At 40.9% G+C, this 24421-nt stretch overlaps 1 protein-coding gene across 1 annotated transcript; it reads left to right on the top strand.

Annotated features, from left to right (window-relative positions):
* Nucleotides 1–2014: 2014 nt before the first annotated feature.
* On the top strand, nucleotides 2015–24381 carry LOC117562520 (phosphatidylinositol 5-phosphate 4-kinase type-2 beta). The gene is made up of 10 exons (XM_034240360.1): nucleotides 2015–2629; nucleotides 5802–5899; nucleotides 8422–8518; nucleotides 8976–9128; nucleotides 9335–9481; nucleotides 14330–14368; nucleotides 17725–17838; nucleotides 21117–21378; nucleotides 21583–21686; nucleotides 23272–24381. The coding sequence occupies exons 1-10, from the start codon at nucleotides 2486–2488 to the stop codon at nucleotides 23350–23352; spliced, it is 1239 nt and encodes a 412-aa protein (XP_034096251.1). The 5' UTR covers nucleotides 2015–2485; the 3' UTR covers nucleotides 23353–24381.
* Nucleotides 24382–24421: the final 40 nt, after the last annotated feature.

The following is a 24421-nucleotide window of genomic DNA, read 5'->3' as shown; positions in this document are numbered from 1 at the left end:
ATCGACATCTGGATTTTTTTTACAGCTTATAAACTCTACAGTATTTTCTCACTAGAAATGTAAAAAAGTGTTACACACATGAATCCATTAACATAGGCCAACTTGCCAAACACCTAACTGCTTTTATGTTGACTTATCAATTAGGATGTATTTAAAGCACTTGAAAAAAACACTTACAAGCTTTTTACAACACAAAAGCCAACATAGCAGCAGGGGGAGGGGTAGTGGGAGGATAAGAGTGAGAGGGAGGACACATTGAAGTCAGTTAAAGAAAAAAATATCCATTTACTGTATTTGATAGTGAGCACATTTTATGTTCGCCCAACTGTCACTATGTGCTGGGCATGCATGTTGCGCTGATTAGCCGTTTAGAAAAATGTAAAAGTTTCTGCACATATTTGTGTAGTGTCTCTGCACACATAAAGGACCCATAAAAGAGGAGTGTGCTCTTGATTGAATTCGGTGGACTGGTAGTATGAATGAAGCGTGTGCCATTTTGGGCAAAAGTTTTCTTTTGATATGTGTGTATATAGTTATGAGTGCAGTTCTTTATTCTGCAGGATATATGGGGTGTTTTGCACTTTGGGTGTGTGGTTTTGTTAATTGTGTTGAGTTTTTTGAGAAAATTAGCCATGTTTTCAAAAACGTGTGTAAGCATTGAACAAAACTGTTGGTAAAATACTTGAGAAATGTACTTAGTTACTGTCCAACACTGACTGTATGGCTCCAGCCTCCAACCCATCTCCCCTCCTCTCCTTTGGGTATCCGACCCTTGTCAATTAACTACGGGGGTCCCTCAGGGCTCTGTTCTTGGTCCCCTCCTCTTCTCCTTGTACACAAACTCGCTCGGATCCGTCATTAGCCCGCATGGTTTTTCTTACCACTGCTACGCTGACGACACCCAATTAATTCTGTCCTTTCCCCGCTCAGAGACCCAGGTCGTCGCACGCATCTCTGCTTGTCTAGCTGACATCTCTCAGTGGATGTCTGCTCACCACCTCAAGCTCAACCTTGACAAGACTGAGCTGCTCTTCCTCCCGGGAAAAGATTGTCCAACTCTTGACCTGACAATCAACATCGGCACCTCAGTTGTTTCCCCCGACTCAGACTGCAAGGAATCTGGGTGTGACCCTAGATAACAACCTGTCCTTCACTGCAAACATCGCTGCTACAACCCGCTGCTGCAGATACACGCTTTACAACATCAGGAAGATACGTCCCCAGCTGACTCAGAAAGCGACTCAGGTTCTGGTCCAGGCTCTCGTCATCTCACGCCTAGACTACTGCAACTCCCTCCTGGCTGGTCTACCTGCATGTGCCATCCGACCTCTGCAGCTCATCCAGAATGCAGCGGCTCGTCTGGTTTTCAACCTTCCTAAATTCTCCCACACCACTCCGCTCCTCCGCTCCCTTCACTGGCTTCCGGTAACTGCTAGAATCCACTTCAAGACACTGGTACTTGCTTACCGTGCTGCGAATGGATCTGGCCCTTCCTACATCCAGGACATGGTTAAACCGTACACCCCAGCGCGTGCACTACGCTCTGCATCAGCCAAACGACTCGTTGCGCCCTCGCTGCGAGGGGGACCCAAGTTCCCATCGGCGAAAACACGTGGGTTTGCTATCCTGGCTCCAAGATGGTGGAATGAGCTCCCCATTGACATCAGGACGGCAGATAGCTTGCACATCTTCCGGCGCAAACTGAAAACTCATCTCTTTCGACTCCACTTCGAGCGTTAGAACGATTAACGAAGCACTTTTATACCAATAAAGGACTGGATTACCTAAAGCCAGTTGAGTAGCACTTGAAATGTTTGGCTCTATGAAACCTGATATACTTATATGATTCTGTTTTCTTCAAGGTTGTGTCTTCCTGGTCGAATGTACTTATTGTAAGTCGCTTTGGACAAAAACGTCAGCTAAATGCAATGTAATGTAATGTAATGTAATGTATCCAGTGTGTGGGAACCCCTGCAGTGACCACCGGCGACCTGCTGGGGGCGCTGTTGACTGTAAAGTGCAGTACAGACGCCATCTTGAGGAGACCCCAAACGCAGCGCTGGTTTATGACTGACAACAATCTCAAGCGCATCATGATGGGATTACTCACTAACAAGTAAAACAGCATCACACCTGCTCTGCGTTGCACGCGCTAAAGTGAAGGAGCAGAGCTGCCCGGCGCGTGCTCCCCTCTCCCGGTAGTTTTCCTGCAGAGAGGGGCTGGCTGCAGCCCGATGGCCGGCTAGCTGCTCTCTGGACTCCACCGCGGCCTGCTCTGGAGGAGGAAGGGTGGTGACGGCGCAAAATGCTATACCGCTGACTCCCAACAAGACAGTTATCCTACCCAGAGACTCGCTGCGTGGTGGACGACGAGCACGATGCACTTATAGATTTTTTAAACGCTCTTAACTTTCCGCATTGTTTTGTTGTGTGTCGGGGCGACAGTGAGTGTCGTCTTGCGTACCCTGAATTCCCAGCCTCAGACATGTCATCCAACTGCACCAGCGCAGCGCCTGTCAGCGCTAGCAAAACCAAGACGAAAAAGAAGCATTTTATAGGACAGAAAGTGAAGTTATTCCGTGCAAGTGAGCCCATTCTCAGCGTTTTAATGTGGGGTGTCAACCATACGGTGAGTCCATCCTAACTGCCTCTCTGTCGCTAGTAAGCAGTTTGTTTATGCTGCTGTTTTGATTTAGCTAGCATGCTAGCTTGTTAGCCAGCTGCCCTCATCTGTCATGCCAGCTTTGAAGCTTTATCTCGTTATTTGTCTTTGTCATGTTTTCGCCAGGTATTGAGTAATGTGCTTGGATAAACACCTGCTGGTTGACTGTGCTAAGCTGGTCATTGTCAGACAGTGTGTAGCTAACTGCCTCTGAAGCTAGCCTCGGTGTGCTGAGCCTGAAGCGTGCGTTTTGCAGGGATTTTTGAAGTGTGTGTGTGTTAAACTCTGCAGCTGTGGAATGAGTATCAGAACATCGGCATGTCCGCGGCAGGTTGTGCATTTTCACTCAAAGCATAGCGTTACCAATCTGCCTTCATAAATCATGGATGCTGATGTGTTTGGGAGCCAAGTCGTGAGCTGCGGCTGTAGTGCAGGAGCATGGAGCGGGAGGGGTGTGACCGGAGCAGCAGGTTACACTCTCTCAGCCCCACAGCTGCACACAGCAGCCTGCCTTTTGTTCAATAAACCTGCTCTGAGCGTGCAGTTGCAGATCCAATGCTCGGTGCATGCAGCCGACTGCTGCACTTAACTCCTGCACATTCATTTCCTATAAATAGAATAGAAAATATATCACATTCACTTCTGGCCGACAGTGCCTATGGCTATTGGCTATGAAAAGCACAGTGAGGTGCAACATCAACACCAGGGATAGATGGGGTGTGTTTGCACTTTGCAGCACTAGTTTGCTCTCGCTTAATGTGCAATACACCTAATAACTGTGTTGCCAGACAGCCACTCGGCACAGATTGTTTGATGCATGAAACGCAATAAATAACTCAAGGGTCTCCAAGTCACTACATTATTGCCCGATTTGCACTATTTGGATGAAACGTCAACACAGCAGATTTGCCCCTGTGACTTCTTCTTCCGTCTGATTACTGCAAGACATAAGATAAGAACCACCCTTTCCTTTTGAATGAAAAGACACTATAATGCATGCAATGGGGGAATGAAGGAGGCGGATATGGTCACCCCTGCAGCATCCTTTATTCAGAAGCTGAACTTTGGCAGTGTGGGTGCAGCACGGCCTGGAGATGGTTTGAGGTGTGGGCGGGAAGCCGATTCAAGACATCAAACAGACTTCTCATCAAAGTCCCCTCCTTCCAGTCAGCAGTTGTATACATTTGTAATCGAGCCTCAGTTGTGAAGCTTGAGACTTCAGCTCCACAAAGCGTCAGCTAGTGTGCAGATGATGCAGCAACTGCACCACCTGTTTGATGTCAGAAAGTCATTTCCAATCCTGTTGATCTGAGTTTAAGTTAAAGAAGTGTTTGTGATTGACTGCACTGCTTCTGTCTGATCATCTGCAGTAATGACACAGTGTGGTGTTGCATATAGAAACATTTAGTTACAAATCTTCATGTTTCCACAAGTTATAAGCAATACCTCACTTTCTGATGAGTTGACTGTTACTGCACACATCTGAGTTCATAACTTATTAACAAGCCTTCACAGAAAACTTCCTGACTTAATTCCAATATTAAACTCGTAACTGTACAAACTACTACAGTTTGGATTTAAATATACATCATATATATATATATGTTTTCCTACCATGGATTGAAATAACATTAATTTGTTGTTATTTATATTATGAATGTGGAAGTAAAAGAGTGGTATCAGATGATATTTTTTGTTGCTATGAAGTCATTTGTCTCACTCAGTTATATAAGTGCTGCATATTTACATCACATTACCATCAGCGGTTTGAGTTTGAAGAACTAGTAGAATGAATATTAAATAAACAAACAGCACCGCCAGGAGTCTATTCGTTATTACAAGCGTAATAAAATGCTCATAGTAACTATGGTTACAGTGATTTGTTTCTTAAAGCTATCAAAAAGCTTAGGGCAGAATCATTCCTGAACAAATGGTGTTTAAATCATTTGCTTTCAGTTCTCCAGTGGTCAGCTTAAAAAAAAAAAAAGACATTCTGTACACAACACATTGACTGCTACAGTTTCTTTACGAGTCGAAACCAAGATGAGGCTTAGTAACTATTCGCATTACTAATGTTACTGTTTTTGAACAGCATAATACTGTTTGAGGATATAGCCTAATTCTACTTTGAAATACAGTAAAGTATTTGCTTTGTTATGTTTTCTTTTACAGGAATGTACACTATTTTAGTGTTTGAATTATACACAGTACAGTAAATACATTTGTAGTGTACAATAAATTGAAAAGTATTTGAAACCGTCCCTTTCAATACTTTGTAGTCATGTTATAAATAAACAAAGGTCAAACAGATACTGATCTGCATGACAAGTAATACAAATTTAAATAAAAAAATGATAATATCAGTGAAACATTTGACCCTCACAGATGTGATCCGTATGAAATGTTTGCACTGAACTGTGTGTAGTTGCTAACGGGCTCTTTCACGTTTCCTCCCTGGGGGTGGGGAGTGGTATCTCTTCAACCTTTCCGCCGCATGTCCCCTGTATGGTTGTTTACTCCATAACCTACAAGGAGTTTTTTTCTAAAGTGTATCGGCCTGAGCTTTAACTCGGCATGTGTTTCAGCAGATAAGATCAGAGTGGGGGGAGGGGGGGTCAGCAGCAGTAGCCTGCTCTTTGGTCCCAGAGTTAATGTTTGGTGCTGGTAAATACTCCCACGTATCTGTCACTCAAACATATCTCTGGATACTGATGAGCATGGGCAGATTGGACACTTTTCACTGAATATGCACTAGTGCCATATTCAGTGAAGAAACATTATATTTGCTAAAGGCTAAATGTGTGTTATAATATGATGTTGAAAGAAGTATATTGGCCAACAAAACATATTTGATTGGTACAGGTCTCTTCAAAATTACACCAAAATCATTTAAATACATTTTTTCTGATAATGACAATTATGATGCTAAAAAGATCCACCTCTCCGTTATCGTGAATCATATCGCAATTGCATATCAGTCAAAATAATTTGTGCAGTCTTGTTTTAAACTGTGCCTTTATTTAAATGGTCATATTTGATTGTTTTCATATATTCTGCAAATACTTATAGAGCCTGTGCTGTGTGTGTCAGCTTCACGCTCCTGTCTGATCTCTCTCTGTTTTTCTCTTCTCTCCCTCAGATTAACGAGTTAAGTAACGTGCCTGTCCCAGTAATGCTGATGCCAGATGACTTTAAAGCCTACAGTAAGATCAAAGTGGACAACCACCTATTTAACAAGTAGGTACATCACAGCTTATGAACTGTTAGCACTATTCGGTAGAGGCACAATCTGTAATCCACCTGCAAACAGAAAGGGTCAACCCCCCCCCCCCACCAGAGTTCAGAACACCTGCTGTCACTCCAACATGACTGACAGATGTTTCAGGAAAGCAGTTTCCAGCTACAGATTGAATCCTATCACAATACAAATCTAGGCTAGCTCTGAACGGCCTGTTATACGCTCGATTCAGAATAAATGTCACCTTGCAGATTGTGACACAACCATCTTTGCACTACTGATAATCCTCATGGCTAGTGTCAGTGCAGGACTGGAGCAGGGTGGTGTTTTCCTTAAGCCTGTCAGGCTGAGAATAGCATGAGATCATTTCAGAGCCGTGACCTGCCCAAGACACACCTGTGTAATAAGCATGCTGCTAAATAAGCAATGTGATATGACACAAAGACAACTTGGTGAAGTAGATACATCTACAGTATAGTTGTGTATGAAAAACTTGGTTTACAGGTTCCTAAACAATGCAATATAAATATATACAAGACATAAAACAAAACAAAAAAACTATAAAACTAGTGCAAGCTCATGAGAATCTGATAATCTTGTAGCCAGTTTGAGTGATGCACCTACAGTTTAGCCTCATGTGGTTTGGTCTTTTTACACTATCTCGCATAACATGTCATCTAGCTGACACTCTTATACCATAGACATACACTCTTATACCATAGACATACACTCTTATACCATAGACATACACTCTTATACCATAGACATACACTCTTATGACATAGACATACACTCTTATGACATAGACATACACTCTTATACCATACACATACACTCTTATACCATAGACATACACTCTTATACCATAGACATACACTCTTATACCATAGACATACACTCTTATACCATAGACATACACTCTTATACCATAGACATACATACACTCTTATGACATAGACATACACTCTTATGACATAGACATACACTCTTATGACATAGACATACACTCTTATGACATAGACATACACTCTTATACCATAGACATACACTCTTATGACATAGACATACACTCTTATGACATAGACATACACTCTTATACCATATACATACACTCTTATACCATAGACATACACTCTTGTGACATAGACATACACTCTTATACCATATACATACACCCTTATACCATAGACATACACTCTTATGACATAGACATAAACTCTTATACCATAGACATACACTCTTATGACATAGACATACACTGTTATACCATAGACATACACTCTTATACCATAGACATACACTCTTATGACATAGACATACACTGTTATACCATAGACATACACTCTTATGACATAGACATACACTGTTATACCATAGACATACACTCTTATACCATAGACATACACTCTTATGACATAGACATACACTCTTATACCATAGACATACACTCTTATGACATAGACATACACTGTTATACCATAGACATACACTGTTATACCATAGACATACACTCTTATGACATAGACATACACTCTTATACCATAGACATTATGACATAGACATACACTCTTATACCATAGACATACACTCTTATACCATAGACATACACTCTTATACCATAGACATACACTCTTATACCATAGACATGCCTACAGGAGCGATATAGGGTCCAGTATGCCCAAAGAAGCTGACTGCTGCAGGGGGGTTGAACCACTGCCCCTCTGAGCCAAAAAGTATTGTGTTGCTTTGAGAACTTTCACTTCTTAGTGCTACTAGCCAGACACAAACAATTACAATGCAACATTTGTCTTTTTAGTTATTATCTTTGCTTTACAGCAGTGCAACACAACATATAAGAACATACATTTACATAATTAAAGTAAATAAATAAACAATTTGAGAGAATGGGGTCTTATTTGGGGATATCTGGGAAGGTTTTTCTTGTTAGTATTAGACGTCTAACAATGCACATTTAATTTGAAATGTTTTGCTGCAATTCAAATGTATCTGTGTATTACATTTTGTCACAGTTTGTAGTGATATATGTTTTTGGTCGGGGATGTTGTTCACTAGTTTGCAATCACATGTCTCTTTCTATTGCTCTACCTGAACAAATACACTCTATATGATGACTGCCAATAGGAATAGAGGATGACTCTAAAAAAAGTCACAATTAACAGCAAATGTTCATTCAATAAAATGTATGTTTGCTTTTGAGTGATTGGAAACATGTCAGTGCCTGTGCTCACACAGGAAACATGTTTTGTTTGCTATACTGAATTCAAAAGAGGTGTTTTGATATTTGATGCACTTTAAGTGCATGCATCCTGCACACCAGCAGCATCTCTTAAAGCTATACATGTCTGATTGGTATTACTGTCTATGCAGGATCCACAGAATAGGAGAAATAAATCCAACACTCGGCAAGCAAATGTTTGTCAATCATCACTCCTCCTCAGTTCCAGTAATGAATCCCTGAGCTCGTGTTTGGTGTTCTGACTGTGTGTCTCTTCCCCTTCAGAGAAAACCTGCCTAGTCGCTTTAAGTTCAAAGAGTACTGTCCCATGGTGTTCAGGAACCTGAGGGAGAGGTTCTGCATCGACGACCAGGACTACCAGGCAAGTCTCCCACGGACCAACTCTGATGGATCATTTCATCTCAGAGATCCTAAACCTGAAATCTGATTGATCTGTTACATTTGTGTACCCTGGAAATATCCCGAAAGGTCTCATTAAAAGCCATAGATTCTTTTTGAGGATAATTATGGAAAGTATAGAAACTGACAAAATGCTGGCGTAATCAAGCTGAGTGGAGAAAAATTACTTTTAGTGTCTGAATTAAAAAGGAAAATGTAGATCCATATTGAGGGAAATTCTGATTGTTATAAATGTTTTGGATCTTAACAATGTCTCTTTTGGTTGAGCTCTCTTTTATGCATTGTAAAATGTAATTGCATTTGTATTTGTTATTTGTATGCTTTATTGTCCCAGTCCTCACCTGTTCTATTTCAAAAAAAGGTGTAAAAAAAAGAGTTCTTGGAGAGTTATATATAACTAGATGTCTCTTTTTTGGCAGAACTCTTTGACGAGGAGCGCCCCGCTCAACAGCGACTCCCAGGGTCGCTTCGGCAACCGCTTCCTGTCCAGCTACGACCACCGCTTTGTCATCAAGACCGTGTCCAGTGAGGACATCGCCGAGATGCACAACATCCTAAAGAAATATCACCAGGTAGCAGCCCCTCTCACCACAAAGTGTCTGTGATGTGGTTGAATATATTTATTCTTATTACAGGAAAGAAAGTCACAAATCCACGTAAATGATGCAAAAGTGTTGAATATGACTGAAGAGCAGTGTCCAGTTTTAATCAGGTTTCATATTCCTCACTCCCACACTTTCCGCTCCACTCTCTGCCCCCCTCCCCTGATTGTGTGCAGTTTATCGTGGAGTGTCATGGCAACACGCTGCTCCCTCAGTTCCTGGGCATGTACCGGCTGACGGTGGATGGGGTGGAGACCTACATGGTGGTGACCCGGAATGTTTTCAGCCACCGCCTCACCGTACACCGTAAATACGACCTTAAGGTAGAACACTCTCTCACTTACCCACCACACACACACACACACACACACACACATACACATACACACACACACAGCTACTGAACACTATTAGCACAGAGCTCTATCACATATTTATGATTTGATGAATGACGGATCAACAATATGAATGAAGTAAAAACGTAGTTACATTATGGATTTATTTGAAACGATGTATGAGGTTTTTTCTCCAAGGAGAAAGTAGGAAAATGAATAAGAATCAATGAACAAACCAAACAGAATAACATAAATACAAATTAAGAACATTTATGACAAAAATAAATAAAGAAAGATGGTTGGCTGGAATGTGCAACTTAAGCGGAATACCAAATATCAGCTGATTCCACTTTCGTTATGGAATAATTTGCTTAGGTGTCAACCTTTGACACAATTCACCGTTTTCTCCTCTCACTGTCTCCTTTCCCACGGCATAGGTCTACGGCCTTGGGTATTGCTGCTATCTCTCTTAAGGAGGGGCAGCTTTGGCGCATTGTTGTTGCCAGTCTATGACGGAGCACAAGCCGCCATGAGGCAGAGATGGAGTACTCGAGTGCCGATTTTCGGGACTCGACTCGGACTCGCGCACTGATTGACGCGACTTGGACTCGTGAATTCTCGCGCACGATGACTTGGACTCGTGAATTATCGCGTAGGCTGACTTGGACTCGTGAATGTTTCCCCCCCCACGATAACTCGGACTCGACTCGTACATTGACGCTCCGACTTGGACTCGGACTCGAGCAAATTTTCTCTGGAGTCTAATGTCCTCTATCCTTGCGTGTGCTGTGCACCTGCGAGGCGAGTTCAAGTACTAGGCCCCGCTATTCCAGTCTAAAGATGTCTAGAGACACACTCCGCATTGTGCTGTATGCTTTCACACATTCTGCTTCCACATTGGAAAAAAGCAGCGCAAAATGCTCGTTATGTTTAAACAATATTGAAGAGAAGGCTCCGTAACACATTACTCTCAGGATCGAGTTCAGACATATAGGCTGTCTTGAACACTATCATCAGAGTAACGTGATCTAATCAATAAATAAAGATTCAGCTGATAACACGAAAGCCCATGGCTACTTAACATGCAGAATGACATCATTTTGCATGCCAAGTAGCCATGTGCTTTCTGGGGCTAAATCTTTATCAGTAAACCGATTTCACTGGTAAAAGTTCCTTCAAAATAAGAGTCCCGATCTTATTACTATCAAAATAAAAGTGAAAAACGAAAACTTTACCATAGGAAAATATTGGCATACAAATATAATCACTTCTCTAAAAGTTAACTCCTTTTTAAATATAGTTTATTTATATATAATAATAATAATAATATTAGTAATAAGCTTTATATTTGTATAGCACCTATTACAAGAATTGTAGCCAAACTCGCTTCACAGCAGTTCAATAGACAGATTAGTATAACATGACAGGATAAAAGCAATGTTGAGGAGCAGCTACATTTCAACACATATATCCACGAAGATTAATACATGAAGACTTGTGACTCGGACTTGACTTGGACTCTTCTTAGGTGACTCGGACTTGGACTCGGACTCGAACACAGGTAATGATGACTCGGTCTCGACTCGGACACTCCTTGGGTGACTTGGACTCAGACTCGAACACAGGTAATGATGACTCGGACTCGACTCGGACACTCCTTGGGTGACTTGGACTCGGACTCGAACACAGGTAATGATGACTCAGACTCGGACTTGACTCGGACACTCCTTGGGTGACTCGGACTTGGACTCGGACTCGACTACGACTCTCCCTTGGTGACTCGGATTTGGTATCGGACTCGACTACGACTCTCCCTTGGTGACTCGGTCTTGGACTCGGACTCAAAGAGTGGTGACTCGAGAGTGACTTGGACTTGTGAATTGGTGACTTGACTACAACACTGCCATGAGGTAGTTCACTGTTCAGGGACGTAGGTTCCCTGGCGCACATTCTTTCCTATGGACGAGAGCTCTAGTTAGATTCAGGGTCCATAATTGTTTAGTCTCACTGATGAAGAATGTTGATTATTACACTCCGAACTAGTTAAAACCTCGAACTACAGAAGAGTTCTTGAATTGGTTTGGCATCCTCTGTGTCACCTCCTGGCACACGACACGTCTTGTGAATTCTCCGGCCGAAGCTCCAAATAAACCGTCAGTGTTGGCCATCAAAGTTCCAGCTCTCCTCGTGTCTCTCTGAGTCCTGTCTCCATTGCTTCAGAAGTTTCCATCACACCTTTTTCTGTCTTTTATTTAATTAAAACTTAAATATATCAGAACACCTGCTGTCACTCCAACATGACTGACAGGTGTTTCAGTAAAGCAGTTTCCAGCTACAGATCGAATCCTATCACAATACAAATCTAAACTTGCTCTGAACGGCCTGATATACGCTCTTTTCAGATTATTTTTTTTCAATTGACCAGATTTATTGCCAGTCGCATCCTTAATTCAAAAGTTTGCAAAATAATGTAAATCCAGCTCATTAATTAGTTGTTTGTTATCTCTCAGTTCTTCACCAGTACCAGGACTTCACTCTCCCTTGACCAGTTAAGCCCCATGCTCCCGGTACCGGGGGACAAACACAACATCTTGCAAGAAACAGCGTCTGAGAGCTTCTTAACATTTGATAAACTATGAATGTGTCATACCCACTTAACGGGAAGAAACTTAGCTATCAGACAATATTAACCATTTTTAGCTAAATAAAAAACACAAGGGTAATAACAAGCCTCTGAATTAGCCCTGAGCGAAAAAATGCTAACACACTTAGCACAGAATTCACGGTAGAAATACTTTATTACTTACTTACGGATCTGCACAAACAAGATATCAGATTCCACAGATTCTAGAAGTATTAGTATCATCACTGAGCGACCAAAACTCGCGGCAGGGGAAACAAACCCAGACAACACACAACGTAGCTTTACGGGACCAAAACGGAAAATAAGTTTTACCGTTGCTGTTTTCTGATCAAAAGTTGTGTGCAATGGCATTACAACGCATACAACGCTGCTGAAGGTTAATCCATAGGTTAATCCAATGTGTCTGTGTCACTTGTGGTTGCGCATCACTCATTCACCAATGGGTAATGTTTAGATGGATTTTAGGAACTTCCCTCTCGATTTCATTGGCTCTAACGGTTAAAAAGAGGTGTCAATCATCAAAATCGACCGAGGGGGGCCAGAGATATGGAAAATGCTCCCAAATGACTCCAGAAGTGTTTTTTTTCTTTTCTAAATCTCTCAAAAAGATCAAATTTCACTTGTTTTGCATCAATCTTGATACAGGGTACTTATTATGTTATAGTTTGGATTCCTAAAGCTTTTAGTCTCCGATCCCGGTGGTTTTCACTATAAACAATGTTTCTTTTCGACAGACATTATCATTTAAAATGTGTTTTTACTGTGTTCAATCTGAGTTTACTTTAAAATAAAAACATCTATATTGATTCTGACTTTTCTACATCCCGCTCACAGGTGTATCATTACTTTGAGAAAAAAGATTATTAATTTAACCCTTTTTAGAAGGGAAGATATAGTCATTTGTTCTGGGAATGTCATTTTCGAGCCTGAGGAAACAGGCTTGGGGCTTAACAGGTTAAAAAGCTCCTTCAAAGCCTAAGGCTGCAGTCGAATAGTCCATTTAGCTTAGGAACCTTCCTAACGGAGTGAAATGACCCGGAAATACGTCACTGGCAGCCATGATAAGTGCCGTTCGAATTCTCTAGAATGATAGGAAAGGAGGTTTCAAAGTTCCTTTATAACCTCCTTTAGCTTAGGAACCACTGAACCTCCCTAACCGAAAGGAGAGGAGAAAGTGCTTCCCCACAATGCCTTGCAGCCGCAGCATTTAGTCACTCAACAGTCGGCCGTTCACGGAAACAAACGATTATGACGGAGAAATTATATCATGAAAGTTACGGTGCTTATTAAGCTTTTTAAAACGTATGTGGTAAGTTGCCAAAGTGCTTTGTTTTGAACGTTCATCAGTATTATAATCAAAAAGAGAAATATGAACGTTAGTTTTTACTGAAATGATCAAATAAAGTCAACATTTCACAGTCTTTACTGAGCTGTGTGGGGTTTGTTCAACTTTTAAAAGATGTTTGAATGGTGATATACACAGTGATAGATGGTAAGGACTAACGTTTATAATAAATACATTTATGATTTTAAGATATTTTCATAGTTCATACAATCATATGTGGACCGGAGGGAGAGGGTGACGAGCATAAGTTTCACTTTCCTTTTTTATTTCAATTCCAACTTTGGTCATGAAGAATATGTTTCTCTGTTGTCCACGTTCATAAAGCATAAAACAACAGCATCAGAGCACGGTGCAGAGTCTCTAGATGAGTTCACAGGAGTCCCTCGTTCTTATTAAACATCCATGTTGTAGTCCGCTGTATAGAAAACTGTAGTTTCCATAGTTTCCCCACAGCAGCAGACGCACATTCATGACGTCCGCTGGCGCATCATAAACACGTCGGATAGTGAAAGTGCAGTCGGATTCTCTAAAGTACCGCAGTCTCTTCTCCTAAGTCCTTTTGAATTCTCCTATCCACTATCCCTTAACCCCGTGACGTTTCACTCAGAGGTCAAGGAATAGGAGATAGGGTTAGAACTTAGGAGCTGATTTTTAAACTATCCGACCGCAACCTAAGCCTCCTCTCCTGTATCCTCTGGAGAAAAAAACCACCTTACCTTTTAAATATTGACAGTGAGAGAGTGACAGTGTGTAATTACAGTGTGTAATATGCTAACTATGCCTTTGATCTATCTTTAGCTGCTTTGAATTTATTCTATTTTCATTCTTATTTTCCCTCATTTTTCAGGGTTCTACGGTCTCAAGGGAAGCGAGCGACAAGGAGAAGGTACGTTTTATTTCTGTGCAGTGACGGCAGCTGATGGGACAAAAATAAACGCCCTTAGCTTACCCCAGAGGCAAACCTGCCAAATGACGGCTAAATTAAGCATGTTTAAGTATGCAGATGGATTCTAGTAGTAGCTTTTGCACTGGCCTCATATGATCAGTGTGTACTACTCAGTGGAGGAAGAAGTACTTAGATCCTTTACTTAAGTAGAAGTAGAATTAATATGGTATTAAAATACTCACGTAAAAGTCCTGAGTTGAAAGTGTCACGTACAGAAGTATTTTCTGTCAAAAGTACTCGGTATGCACAATGGCTCTTTTTTAAAGTATTATTGAATATGAATATGTTGTAATCATCACTAAACTATACATGTCATATTTTTTTATGTTGGAGTTTGTAAATGTGGAGTCAATTTTAGTTACCTTTTTGAAATACTGTGTTTATTAAAGATTACACTCCTGTACCACATCACATGCTTTCATACATGAACAAGTAGCTATAGCTACTATGAGTGTTAAATACAGTGCATCCGGAAAGTATTCATACCCCTTGACTTTTTTCACATTTTGTTATGTTACAGCCTTATTTCAAAATGGATTCAATTCATTTTGTTTCTCAATATTCCACACATGATACCCCATAATGACAAAGTGAAAACATTTTTAAAGAATATTTTGCAAATGTGTTAAAAATAATTAAATGAAATATCACATGTACATAAGTGTTCACACCCTTTGCTTTGGCACTGCAAATTGAGCTCAGGTGCATCTCGTTTCCACTGATCATCCTTGAGATGTTTCTATAACTTGACTGGAGTTCACCTTGTGGTAAATTAAATAGATTGGACTTAGAAAGGAACACACCTGTCTATATGAGGTCCCACTGTTGATAGTGCACATCAGAGCACAAACCAAGTCATGAGGTCCAAGGAATTGTCTGTAGACCTCAGAGACAGGTATGTATCAAGGCACAGATCTGGGGAAGGGTACAGAGACATGTCTGCAGCATTGAAGCTCCCAACGAGCACAGTGGTCTTCATCATTTGAAAATGGAAGATGTTTGAAACCACCAGGGCTCTTCCTAGAGCTGGCTGCCCAAACCAAACTGAGCAATGGGGGAGAAGGGCCTTAGTCAGAGAGGTGACCAAGAACCTGATGGTCACTCTGAAAGAGCTCCAGTGTTCCTCTGTGGAGATGGGAGAACCTTCCAGAAGGACAACCATGTGTGCAGCACTCTACCAATCAGGCATTTATGGTAGAGTGGCCAGAAGGAAGCCACTCTTCAGCAAAAGGCACATAAAAAACCCCATGGAGCACCTAGAGGACTCTCAGACCATGAGAAACCAAATTGTCTGATTTGATGAAACCAAAAAGGATCTCTTTGGCCTGAATGCCAAGCATCATGTCTGGAGGAACCCAGGCACCGCTCATCACCTGGCCAATACCATCCCTACAGTGAAGCATGGTGGTGGCAACTTCATGCTGTGGGGATGTTTTTCAGCGGCAGGAACTTGGAGACTAGTCAGGATCAAAGGGAAAGATCAATGCAGCAATGTACAGAGAGATCCTTGATGAAAACCTGCTCCAGAGAGCTCTGGACCTCAGACTGGGGCAAAGGTTCACCTTTCAACAGGACAACGACCCTAAGCACACAGCCACGATAACAAAGGAGCGGCTTTGGGACAAGTCTGTGGGCCCTTCTCACTTCTCTTATTTTTCATTTCCTCACTCCTCGGTCTCGGTCTCACCGGAAGTTGATTTGTCTGCGCCATCTTGAGTAGCGTCCCAATGGCCTTATGTTTGCCGGAGGAGCGAGGAGCGATAATGGAGGAGCTATAACCGAGGAACCACCAGACCATCCTTCGATGAAATCCTCAGACACTCGCCCCGCCCCCTTACTGTGTATCGCTCACTGATTGGACGATGCAGTGCATGCACTGATCTGATGCTTCTTGACATGAGAGCAGTTTCCCAGCGGAGTGAAGAAAACACATGAACCTCACGGGACTCACTCCTCAGTTTATACAGTGTTTTGTTTCAATTAATGTATCATTTAGTTACAAATATGTGATATATCTGAACAACAAAGTGGTCAAAAATCATTTTATTCATTTTTTGGAAACATTTTCATGATCGCTTTTTTCGCTTTACATTTTCAATTATTGTCATTTCCATTCAGTCAGTCATTAAGTGCTATTAAAATGTTAATGTGCTACATATCCACACAAACAAACAAAGTGTGCAATCCAATGAATGTTAATCTAACTGGGTTTTGATAGATAACATATCTCTTTTTCTTCTCTCAATTATTTTATTTCTATTGTGCACTCTAATCAATATTAATCAAACTATTGTTCGTTTATACATTTTAAGAATGGCGTTTATCTTTTTGAGAATTAGTTCTTATTTTATTTTTTATTTATTTGGGTCTACAACAGATGATACAAATGTTTGTGTCAGTAAATGTGTACTAACCGAGGCAGGGGGGTGTGTGTAAATAACGGGGACAGAGCTGCTGTCAGACGAACAGCTGTGCAGCGTCATCACAAACGGACGTCGCTTCACGTGACGCTCCGGAGGAAAGGACGTCCCATTGCTCTTAAAACTCATTTCCCTGCTTCTCGTGGTTTCCTTGCGTCTCTCCATGCTTCCCTGGTAGGAGGGACTAGTCACAGGGAAACGACGCAAGTGAGAGACGCAAGGAACCCATTTAACCGAAGTGAGAATGGCCCTGTGAATGTCCTTGAGTGGCCCAGCCGGAGCCCAGACTTGATCCCGATTGAACATCTCTTGAGAGATCTGAAAATGGCTGTGCACCGACGCTCCCCATCCAAGCTGATGGAGCTTGAGACGATCTGCAAAGAATGATGGGAGAAACTGCCCAAAGATAGGTGTGCCAAGCTTGTAGCATCATACTCAAGAACACTTGAGGCTGTAATTGCTGCCAAAGGTGCTTCAACAAAGTATTGAGTAAAGGGTATGAATACTTATGTACATGTTATATTTGAGTGTTTTATTTTTTATTCATTTAAAAAATGATTTAAAAACTTGTTATTATGGAGTATTGTCTCGAATGTTGAGAAAACAAATGAATTTAATCAATTTTGAAATATGGCTGTAAAATAACAAAATGTGGAAAAAGTGAAGGGGTATGAATACTTTACGGATGCACTGTATATGTAGAGGAGAAAAAAGTACATTATTGAACTCAAGTGTAGTCGACTCAATGTATATTTAGTATCCAATTGAAATACTTGAGTATACTGTAGTACAAGTGTGTCAACAAAGTACTCTGGGACCTCTAGTCATCCTCTGTACTGCTACTGTTTAATACCCAAACACCTCCCCTCTCTCCAGGCTAAAGAACTCCCCACTTTTAAAGACAACGACTTCCTGAATGAAGGCCAGAAGCTGCAGATAGGAGACGACAACAAGAAGTACTTTTTGGAGAAGCTAAAACGGGACGTGGAGGTAAGAAACATCACAAAAGTGTTTGATCTAGTCTTCTGTAGAACTGATGCGCTTCACAGCAACTCAGAATCTGATTGACAGTTTACACTTTAGCATCTCTGAATTGCTTGAACAAATTAGGACTCAATACTTTTATTACAGTATAACCAAGTATTGAAAATGATCAAATACCTTAAGCTGGGATCGATATTCTTCTTTATTTTTACTCTGATGAGACTGTTGCTCATTTAGACTTAAATCTAATACTGTACTAACTGGACTCATTTTAGGTGTCTTTAAATTATTAACGAAAACTTACTACCATCTAGTAACTCTGGTGCTATAAGGATACAAAAAAGATGATTTTGTTCAGTGTGATTCTTTTTATTTCAGTGAAATCATACTACAGTTATACATAGTTCTGTTTAATAGTTCTGTTTAAAAAAGCTGACTATATTGGGTTTGACAATTTGGAAGAAATAACTACTTGTGATTATTTGCCCGATACAATATTGAAGGGATTGATCATGTTGCATTATTATTCCCTTTATCATTGAGGATAAATTGAAAATGATCATTGTGTGATTTTCTGTACTAAACAAAGATATATTATTAAATCCATAGGAAAATCTTTGTAGGCCATCCATGCAGCATTACATTCAGAATAATAACCATATAAAACATATTTTGCCTTTAGGAAAAATTGCACCTCCTACTGTTCAAATAATGCATTAACCCATATTGTGGTTTTGATCACATTTAAATGAATTGTGCAGACCTATGAGGTTTCACACTTTAAAGCCGGATGAATGATTTATTTAAGCACTCAGGGCTACAAACACAACATTGATATATTATCACCTTTTTATAAGTTTGCGTGGCTAACTTTTGGCAAGCAGTTGCTGGTTTACACATCCAGCTAACCAAAATATTTGGTTAAATAAAAAAATGTGAGTTTGGAAATTATTACATCTCTCTTTTTTCAATAAATGTTGACATTTCAACTTCATCGCCCTACTCTGGAGTTTTTGGAAATGTTAGTATCAAACTTGTAGGAAAAAATCCTAAGCAGCCACCGCTGTCATCTGCAAACAGTATCAAATCAAGTTTATTTATATAGCACATTTATAAACGATTTTTGGTCGAGCCAAAGTGCTGTACATAAAATAAAAATAGCCTACAGTAGAGACACTTTACAGCAAATACAACAGCACAGATTGTTCAGAATATCAGTATGAGAAAAATGACACCCTCTGTCCTTAGACCCTCTGTCCTTAGACCCTCTGTCCTTAGACCCTCACATCGTACAAGGAAACACTTCCAGAGAAAACCCACAGTTTAAAGGGAACATGGGAGAAACCTCAGGGAGAGCAACAGAGGAGGGATCCCTCTCCCAGGACGGACAGACGTGCAATAGATGCCGTGTGTAAATCCAAGAGATAATACATTTTACAGCATATAGACCGAATGTTAGGAAATGCATGAGTCTGTAATAAGAAGATGAATCCACGAGAATGTCAGCTACAATCCTGTGGAAGCCATCAGGGAAGCAGCATGACGAGACCCAAGGCAGGACCGCAGAGACAGGTTCAGCCACGACCCGAAGTCCACGACTTAATCCAGAACTCAGGATAGAGGATCCAAGACACAGGACTACAGCAAGAGGATCAGCCTCGACTCCGGATCCCGGCGTAGATATAGATACAAAACAAGAAAAGATTTGGCTGGGTTAATCGGAACAAGAGAATACACAGACACAGACAGAGAGGGGAAAGGTCATTGGATAAAAGTTATTCTTGATAACCCTCTAGAAAGATCTCATGAACTTCCCCACTCAATCTATCAAGACCCGAGCAGTTCTATTAGATATAAGAAACAGAGATAGGGAGCACAACAACCTATCTCTTCGTCAGATGCACTCCCCCGCTTATCTAAGCGACTCTGTACCCCGTTACCCTCTACAAGACCAAAGACCAGCAGAGGGAAAATGGGGGGTGGGTAAGGGTAAGGGATTTTAAGAATAAACCGCAAGGGTCTAAAGGGAAGAAATATAAGGTACTATATTTTAAGTGATCCTATCTACTATTCCTATATTCGATGATATATAGTATGATAGAATTCATATGATTAAAGCAGCTGTAGGCAGTCCATATTATAAATGATTGCATTTGAGTGTGAGTGCCGTCATGGGAAATATCTCTCCCCAACATCAATGCCAAGAAAAAGTGAACAGGTAAAACCACTAACATCCCCGCCTGAGCTCCAGTGAAAAAGAGTGAAACAATATGTCATATTAAACAGAGAACTTACATGTGGCTCCTACAATAAGTGTAGCCAACGTTTTATAAAGAAACAGGCTTTAAACAAATTGAATAGACGTGCAAGAAAGTACATTTTTGAATTGAGCTTCAAACTATTCGGTTCAGCCCTAATGTATTCTGCTATTTGGGGGTTTCCCTCTCCTGTAGTGTGTTCTATAGCTTTCTGTGCATGTGAATGGTCTGCAAAGGCTAAATCCCAGAGTTTCTCTCCCACACACGCTTTTGCACGGTTAAGGGGCGGGACATTTCCGACACATTTGTAAGCGGTTGACCAATCACAACTGAGCGGGCCAGCTAACCAATCAGAGCAGACTGGGCTCTGGTTTCAGACAGAGGGTGAAAAAAGGTGCTGCAGCACAGGCAATACGAGACAAATAAAGAGCTTTTGAACATTAATGCCTGGAGACATGTCACTGTAGACTCTAGAGGCACTAAATACTGATATGAACCTCAAGATAAGCATGATATGTCCCCAAAAAATAATTCAGACCTGTATGACCACGGAGGGCAGATGTGTAAATGAGGCATTACATGGAGTGTTTTCTCTGTGTGTGTGTGTGTGTGTGTGTGTGTGTGTGTGTGTGTGTGTGTGTGTGTGTGTGTGGTGTGTGTGGTGTGTGTGTGTGTGTGTGTGTGTGTGTGTGTGTGTGTGTGGTGTGTGTGTGTGTGTGTGTGTGTGTGTGTGTGTGTGTGTGTGTGTGTGTGTGTGTGTGTGTGGTGTGTGTGTGTGTGTGTGTGTGTGTGTGTGTGTGTGTGTGTGTGTGTGTGTGTGTGTGTGTGTGTGTGTGTGTGTGTGTGTGTGTGTGTGTGTGTGTGTGTGTGTGTGTGTGTGTGTTGTGTGGGTGTGTGTGTGTGTGTGTGTGTGTGTGTGTGTGGTGTGTGTGTGTGTGTGTGTGTGTGTGTGTGTGTGTGTGTGTGTGTGTGTGTGTGTGTGTGTGTGTGTGTGTGTGTGTGTGTGTGTGTGTGTGTGTGTCTCAGTTCCTGGCCACCCTAAAGATCATGGACTACAGTCTCCTGGTGGGGATCCATGACGTGGACCGGGCCGAGCAGGAGGAGATGGACGTGGAGGGCGTGGGGGAGGAAGAGGAGTACGAGAACGACGGGATGGGCGGAGGCGTGCTCACCGGCTCCTTCGGGACGCCCCCCGACAGCCCCGGGAACCCTCTGAACTGCGGGGGGTTCTTTGGCCCCGGGGAGTTCGACCCCTCTGTGGACGTTTACGCAATCAAGAGCCACGACTGTGAGGATCATGTTTGACATTTATCTCGTTAAGAAGGAAGAAACAATGATAGAAGTAGGAAGAATAACTCCAGTCTATGTCTATCGAGCAGATTAACAGATGAAGCTGCCGTCCTCATACAAAAGTGTTAGAAAATGTGTGAAATAAAGCTTGGGCTTTTGTTATTCTCAGGTGAGAGTAAAACCCTGTGATGTGTTGTTGTAGGTGCTGTGAAGAAGGAAGTATACTTCATGGCTATCATCGACATCCTCACGCACTATGACGCAAAGAAAAAAGCTGCACATGCTGCCAAAACTGTGAAACACGGGGTGAGTACAGAGACTCCATCATCATCCAGCAGTATGGAAATTAAGTTTTGAGTAATTTTATCTTTATTTAATCATTATTATCACTCAATTCAATAATACAGTATTACCATAATTCTGTTTTATGTATAGTCTGTTTTTTTTTCACTTTTAATTACATTATACGTTTTCACCAGACTGCTCCAACAACTTGTAGCCATTCACATGCGACTTCAGTTGCTCCCCAAAATGTTGTTATAAAATTCAAACAAATCAATAGGACATTATGATTACTTCATTTAAATGTTATGTTCAAACAAGTAACAAAGTATCAATTAGAATAACTTTTTTAAATCATTATTATAACTGAAATATTTTTAAATGTTTGCATCATTCTTTTCTATTTTATTACATAATAAAAGTGTTTAATTCGAGTATTAATGTGTGTATATATATGTTTTCATAAGTATGTTTTTTTATTTCATTAATTCACTTTTAATGAACTTTTAGCCAATCACATGTGCTCCCAGTTAGCATGTGAGCTACATACAGGTAGCTACAGCAACCAAACAGAGACTGTTAACCCAGTGGTTAGTTTCTCTAAAGGACATCTTTAAAAGCACAATGCTACAGAAGTAAGCGTTAACTTCATCTAGCCGCTAATGCTAACACTAGCTACTCACTTTAATGCTGAGTAATACATCCCAGCTCACCTCCTAGCTAGCTTAGTTAGTTAGTTAGCTTGGGAGTGAGGTTATCATTGTTAAGCTTATTAAAAGAGGAAGCTACCTAATGTATTGTACCTAATTGTAGTTATTTACAGCAGCAGGAGCTAGTTGGTTAATATAGAATAACCTTAATATAATTGATGCTTTGCTGAGCTTGCTCAAATAGACTGGGAGCATGTGATTGACTGAAATGTGAAGCAAAAAATACATTAAAAAATAATCTAAATTAATACAAAATAATCAAGTTGTATTATTTAATATTTGTATTATCATGTCACAAGGCCCATGGAAATGTTCTCCATGCCACACACTAATGAAATGTATTAAAGGGATAGTTTGGATGTTGGGTTAGTGGGGCTGTATGAGCTTATCCTAGCAGTGAATACAGTAGATGGCAGACACCTAGCACAGAAGCTAATTACCACTGTGGACATGTGAAGCAACACACATATTCTATCCACCTGTAAAAAATACATTTTACTGAATGTTATGTTCAGTATATTTTCATCACTTCACTTTGCTGTCAGACATTTCTTTCTAACGTGGAAGTAAAGTCGCTATCTATGCTCTCTGTAATGCCACCAGACCACATTGCCAAAAACACACATTTTTACTTCAACGCAAAAGAGAGTTGTTTAGTCTATCGCTGCAGAAAGTATGTGTTATCGGCCCCACAATAACTCAAACCGCAGCTGTAGAACAGCAACTCCTGCCTTCTTCGAGTTAGAATGACTATTTTTCTCAATGGAGTTTGGTATGGAAAAGAGTATAAATATATAACCTCATAGAACCCCCACCCAGCATCCATACTATTATTTTTTGATTTAGTATTGCTCCATCCATCTGATTTTCTGCCTTATTTATGTCTGTCTGTCTGTCAGGCGGGGGCAGAGATCTCGACGGTGAACCCGGAGCAGTACTCCAAGCGATTCTACGAGTTCATGTCCAACATCTTATCATAGACTCATCTCCCAGTCCAGCCAGTCACTTCCTGTCATAGATCTGTCAAACACCACGCACTATTTCCCTTCTCCTTCACCTCAGTGTAGGATCCTTCTCCCCTCTGCCTCTCTACGCCCCATAACAGGAAAAAAAAACTACAAGCATCCTCCCACAGCCAGCAGCAGTCTGGAAGGAAAGGATGCACTGAGCCTGTTACATTTTCACACACACCTCCCTCGTCCTCTGCAAGGAAAACTCGTGAAACCGCTCGCTGAATTCGGAACAACTTCCCGATAATCTCCCTGTTCTTTTTTTAAAATGTCTGCTCCTCGTTACTCCTCACGCCAGCACGGAAACTGTCTCACTAATGCCTTGAACGAGTGTGTCAGCTTCAGCAGTTCAGTAACACAGTCCGTTAGTACAGTCTCTTTGATTTAATGTTGTTGTTGTTGTTGTTCTTATGATTTATTTTAGACACACACAAACACACACACAGATGTAAAGAACTTGCACAGAGCTGAATGGTCAGATTGCATGACAAACTCTTTGACAGTCGCCATGAGGCTTCTCTCTCAGTAACAACAAAGTAACTCAAATGACTGCTGACAACAGGAGATAAACACATTAATATATAATGGTGTATTAAGTCAATTAATGCAATATCAAAAATGCATGGCTGATGTGTACATGAGTCTCCACCAGTAAGTTGAAACATCAAACCACTGAACTTAGCATCTGAGTATTATGACGAAAATAACAAAACCTGAAAAAAACATTGGTGTTTGAATGTTACGTTGCCATATTGTTTTTGAATATTTTGAAATTTGAACCATGAGCTTGGTGGAGGTTGGTCTAAGAAAAAAAACTCACAAAAAAAGGGGAATTCTGCAGCAAATACTTGTTTTATTACCATAAGGATCATTTTTATATCTTGTTTACATTAATGTAGCAATTTTGTGTTTGTATACAGTATTGTTTTGTTACCAACAGACATTTGAAAAAAAGTTACTTGAAAATGATCATTGCATATTAAAGGGAGTTTTATCTTGTTTGTGTTGTGGGGCTATTATTTTTTTCTTCTTCAGAGAC

The sequence above is a fragment of the Gymnodraco acuticeps genome, unplaced genomic scaffold (assembly GCF_902827175.1).
Source record: "Gymnodraco acuticeps unplaced genomic scaffold, fGymAcu1.1, whole genome shotgun sequence".
Taxonomy (NCBI): domain Eukaryota; kingdom Metazoa; phylum Chordata; class Actinopteri; order Perciformes; family Bathydraconidae; genus Gymnodraco; species Gymnodraco acuticeps.
The sequence above is the reverse complement of the archived record's forward strand: the minus strand, read 5'-3'. Positions and strand labels throughout refer to the sequence as shown.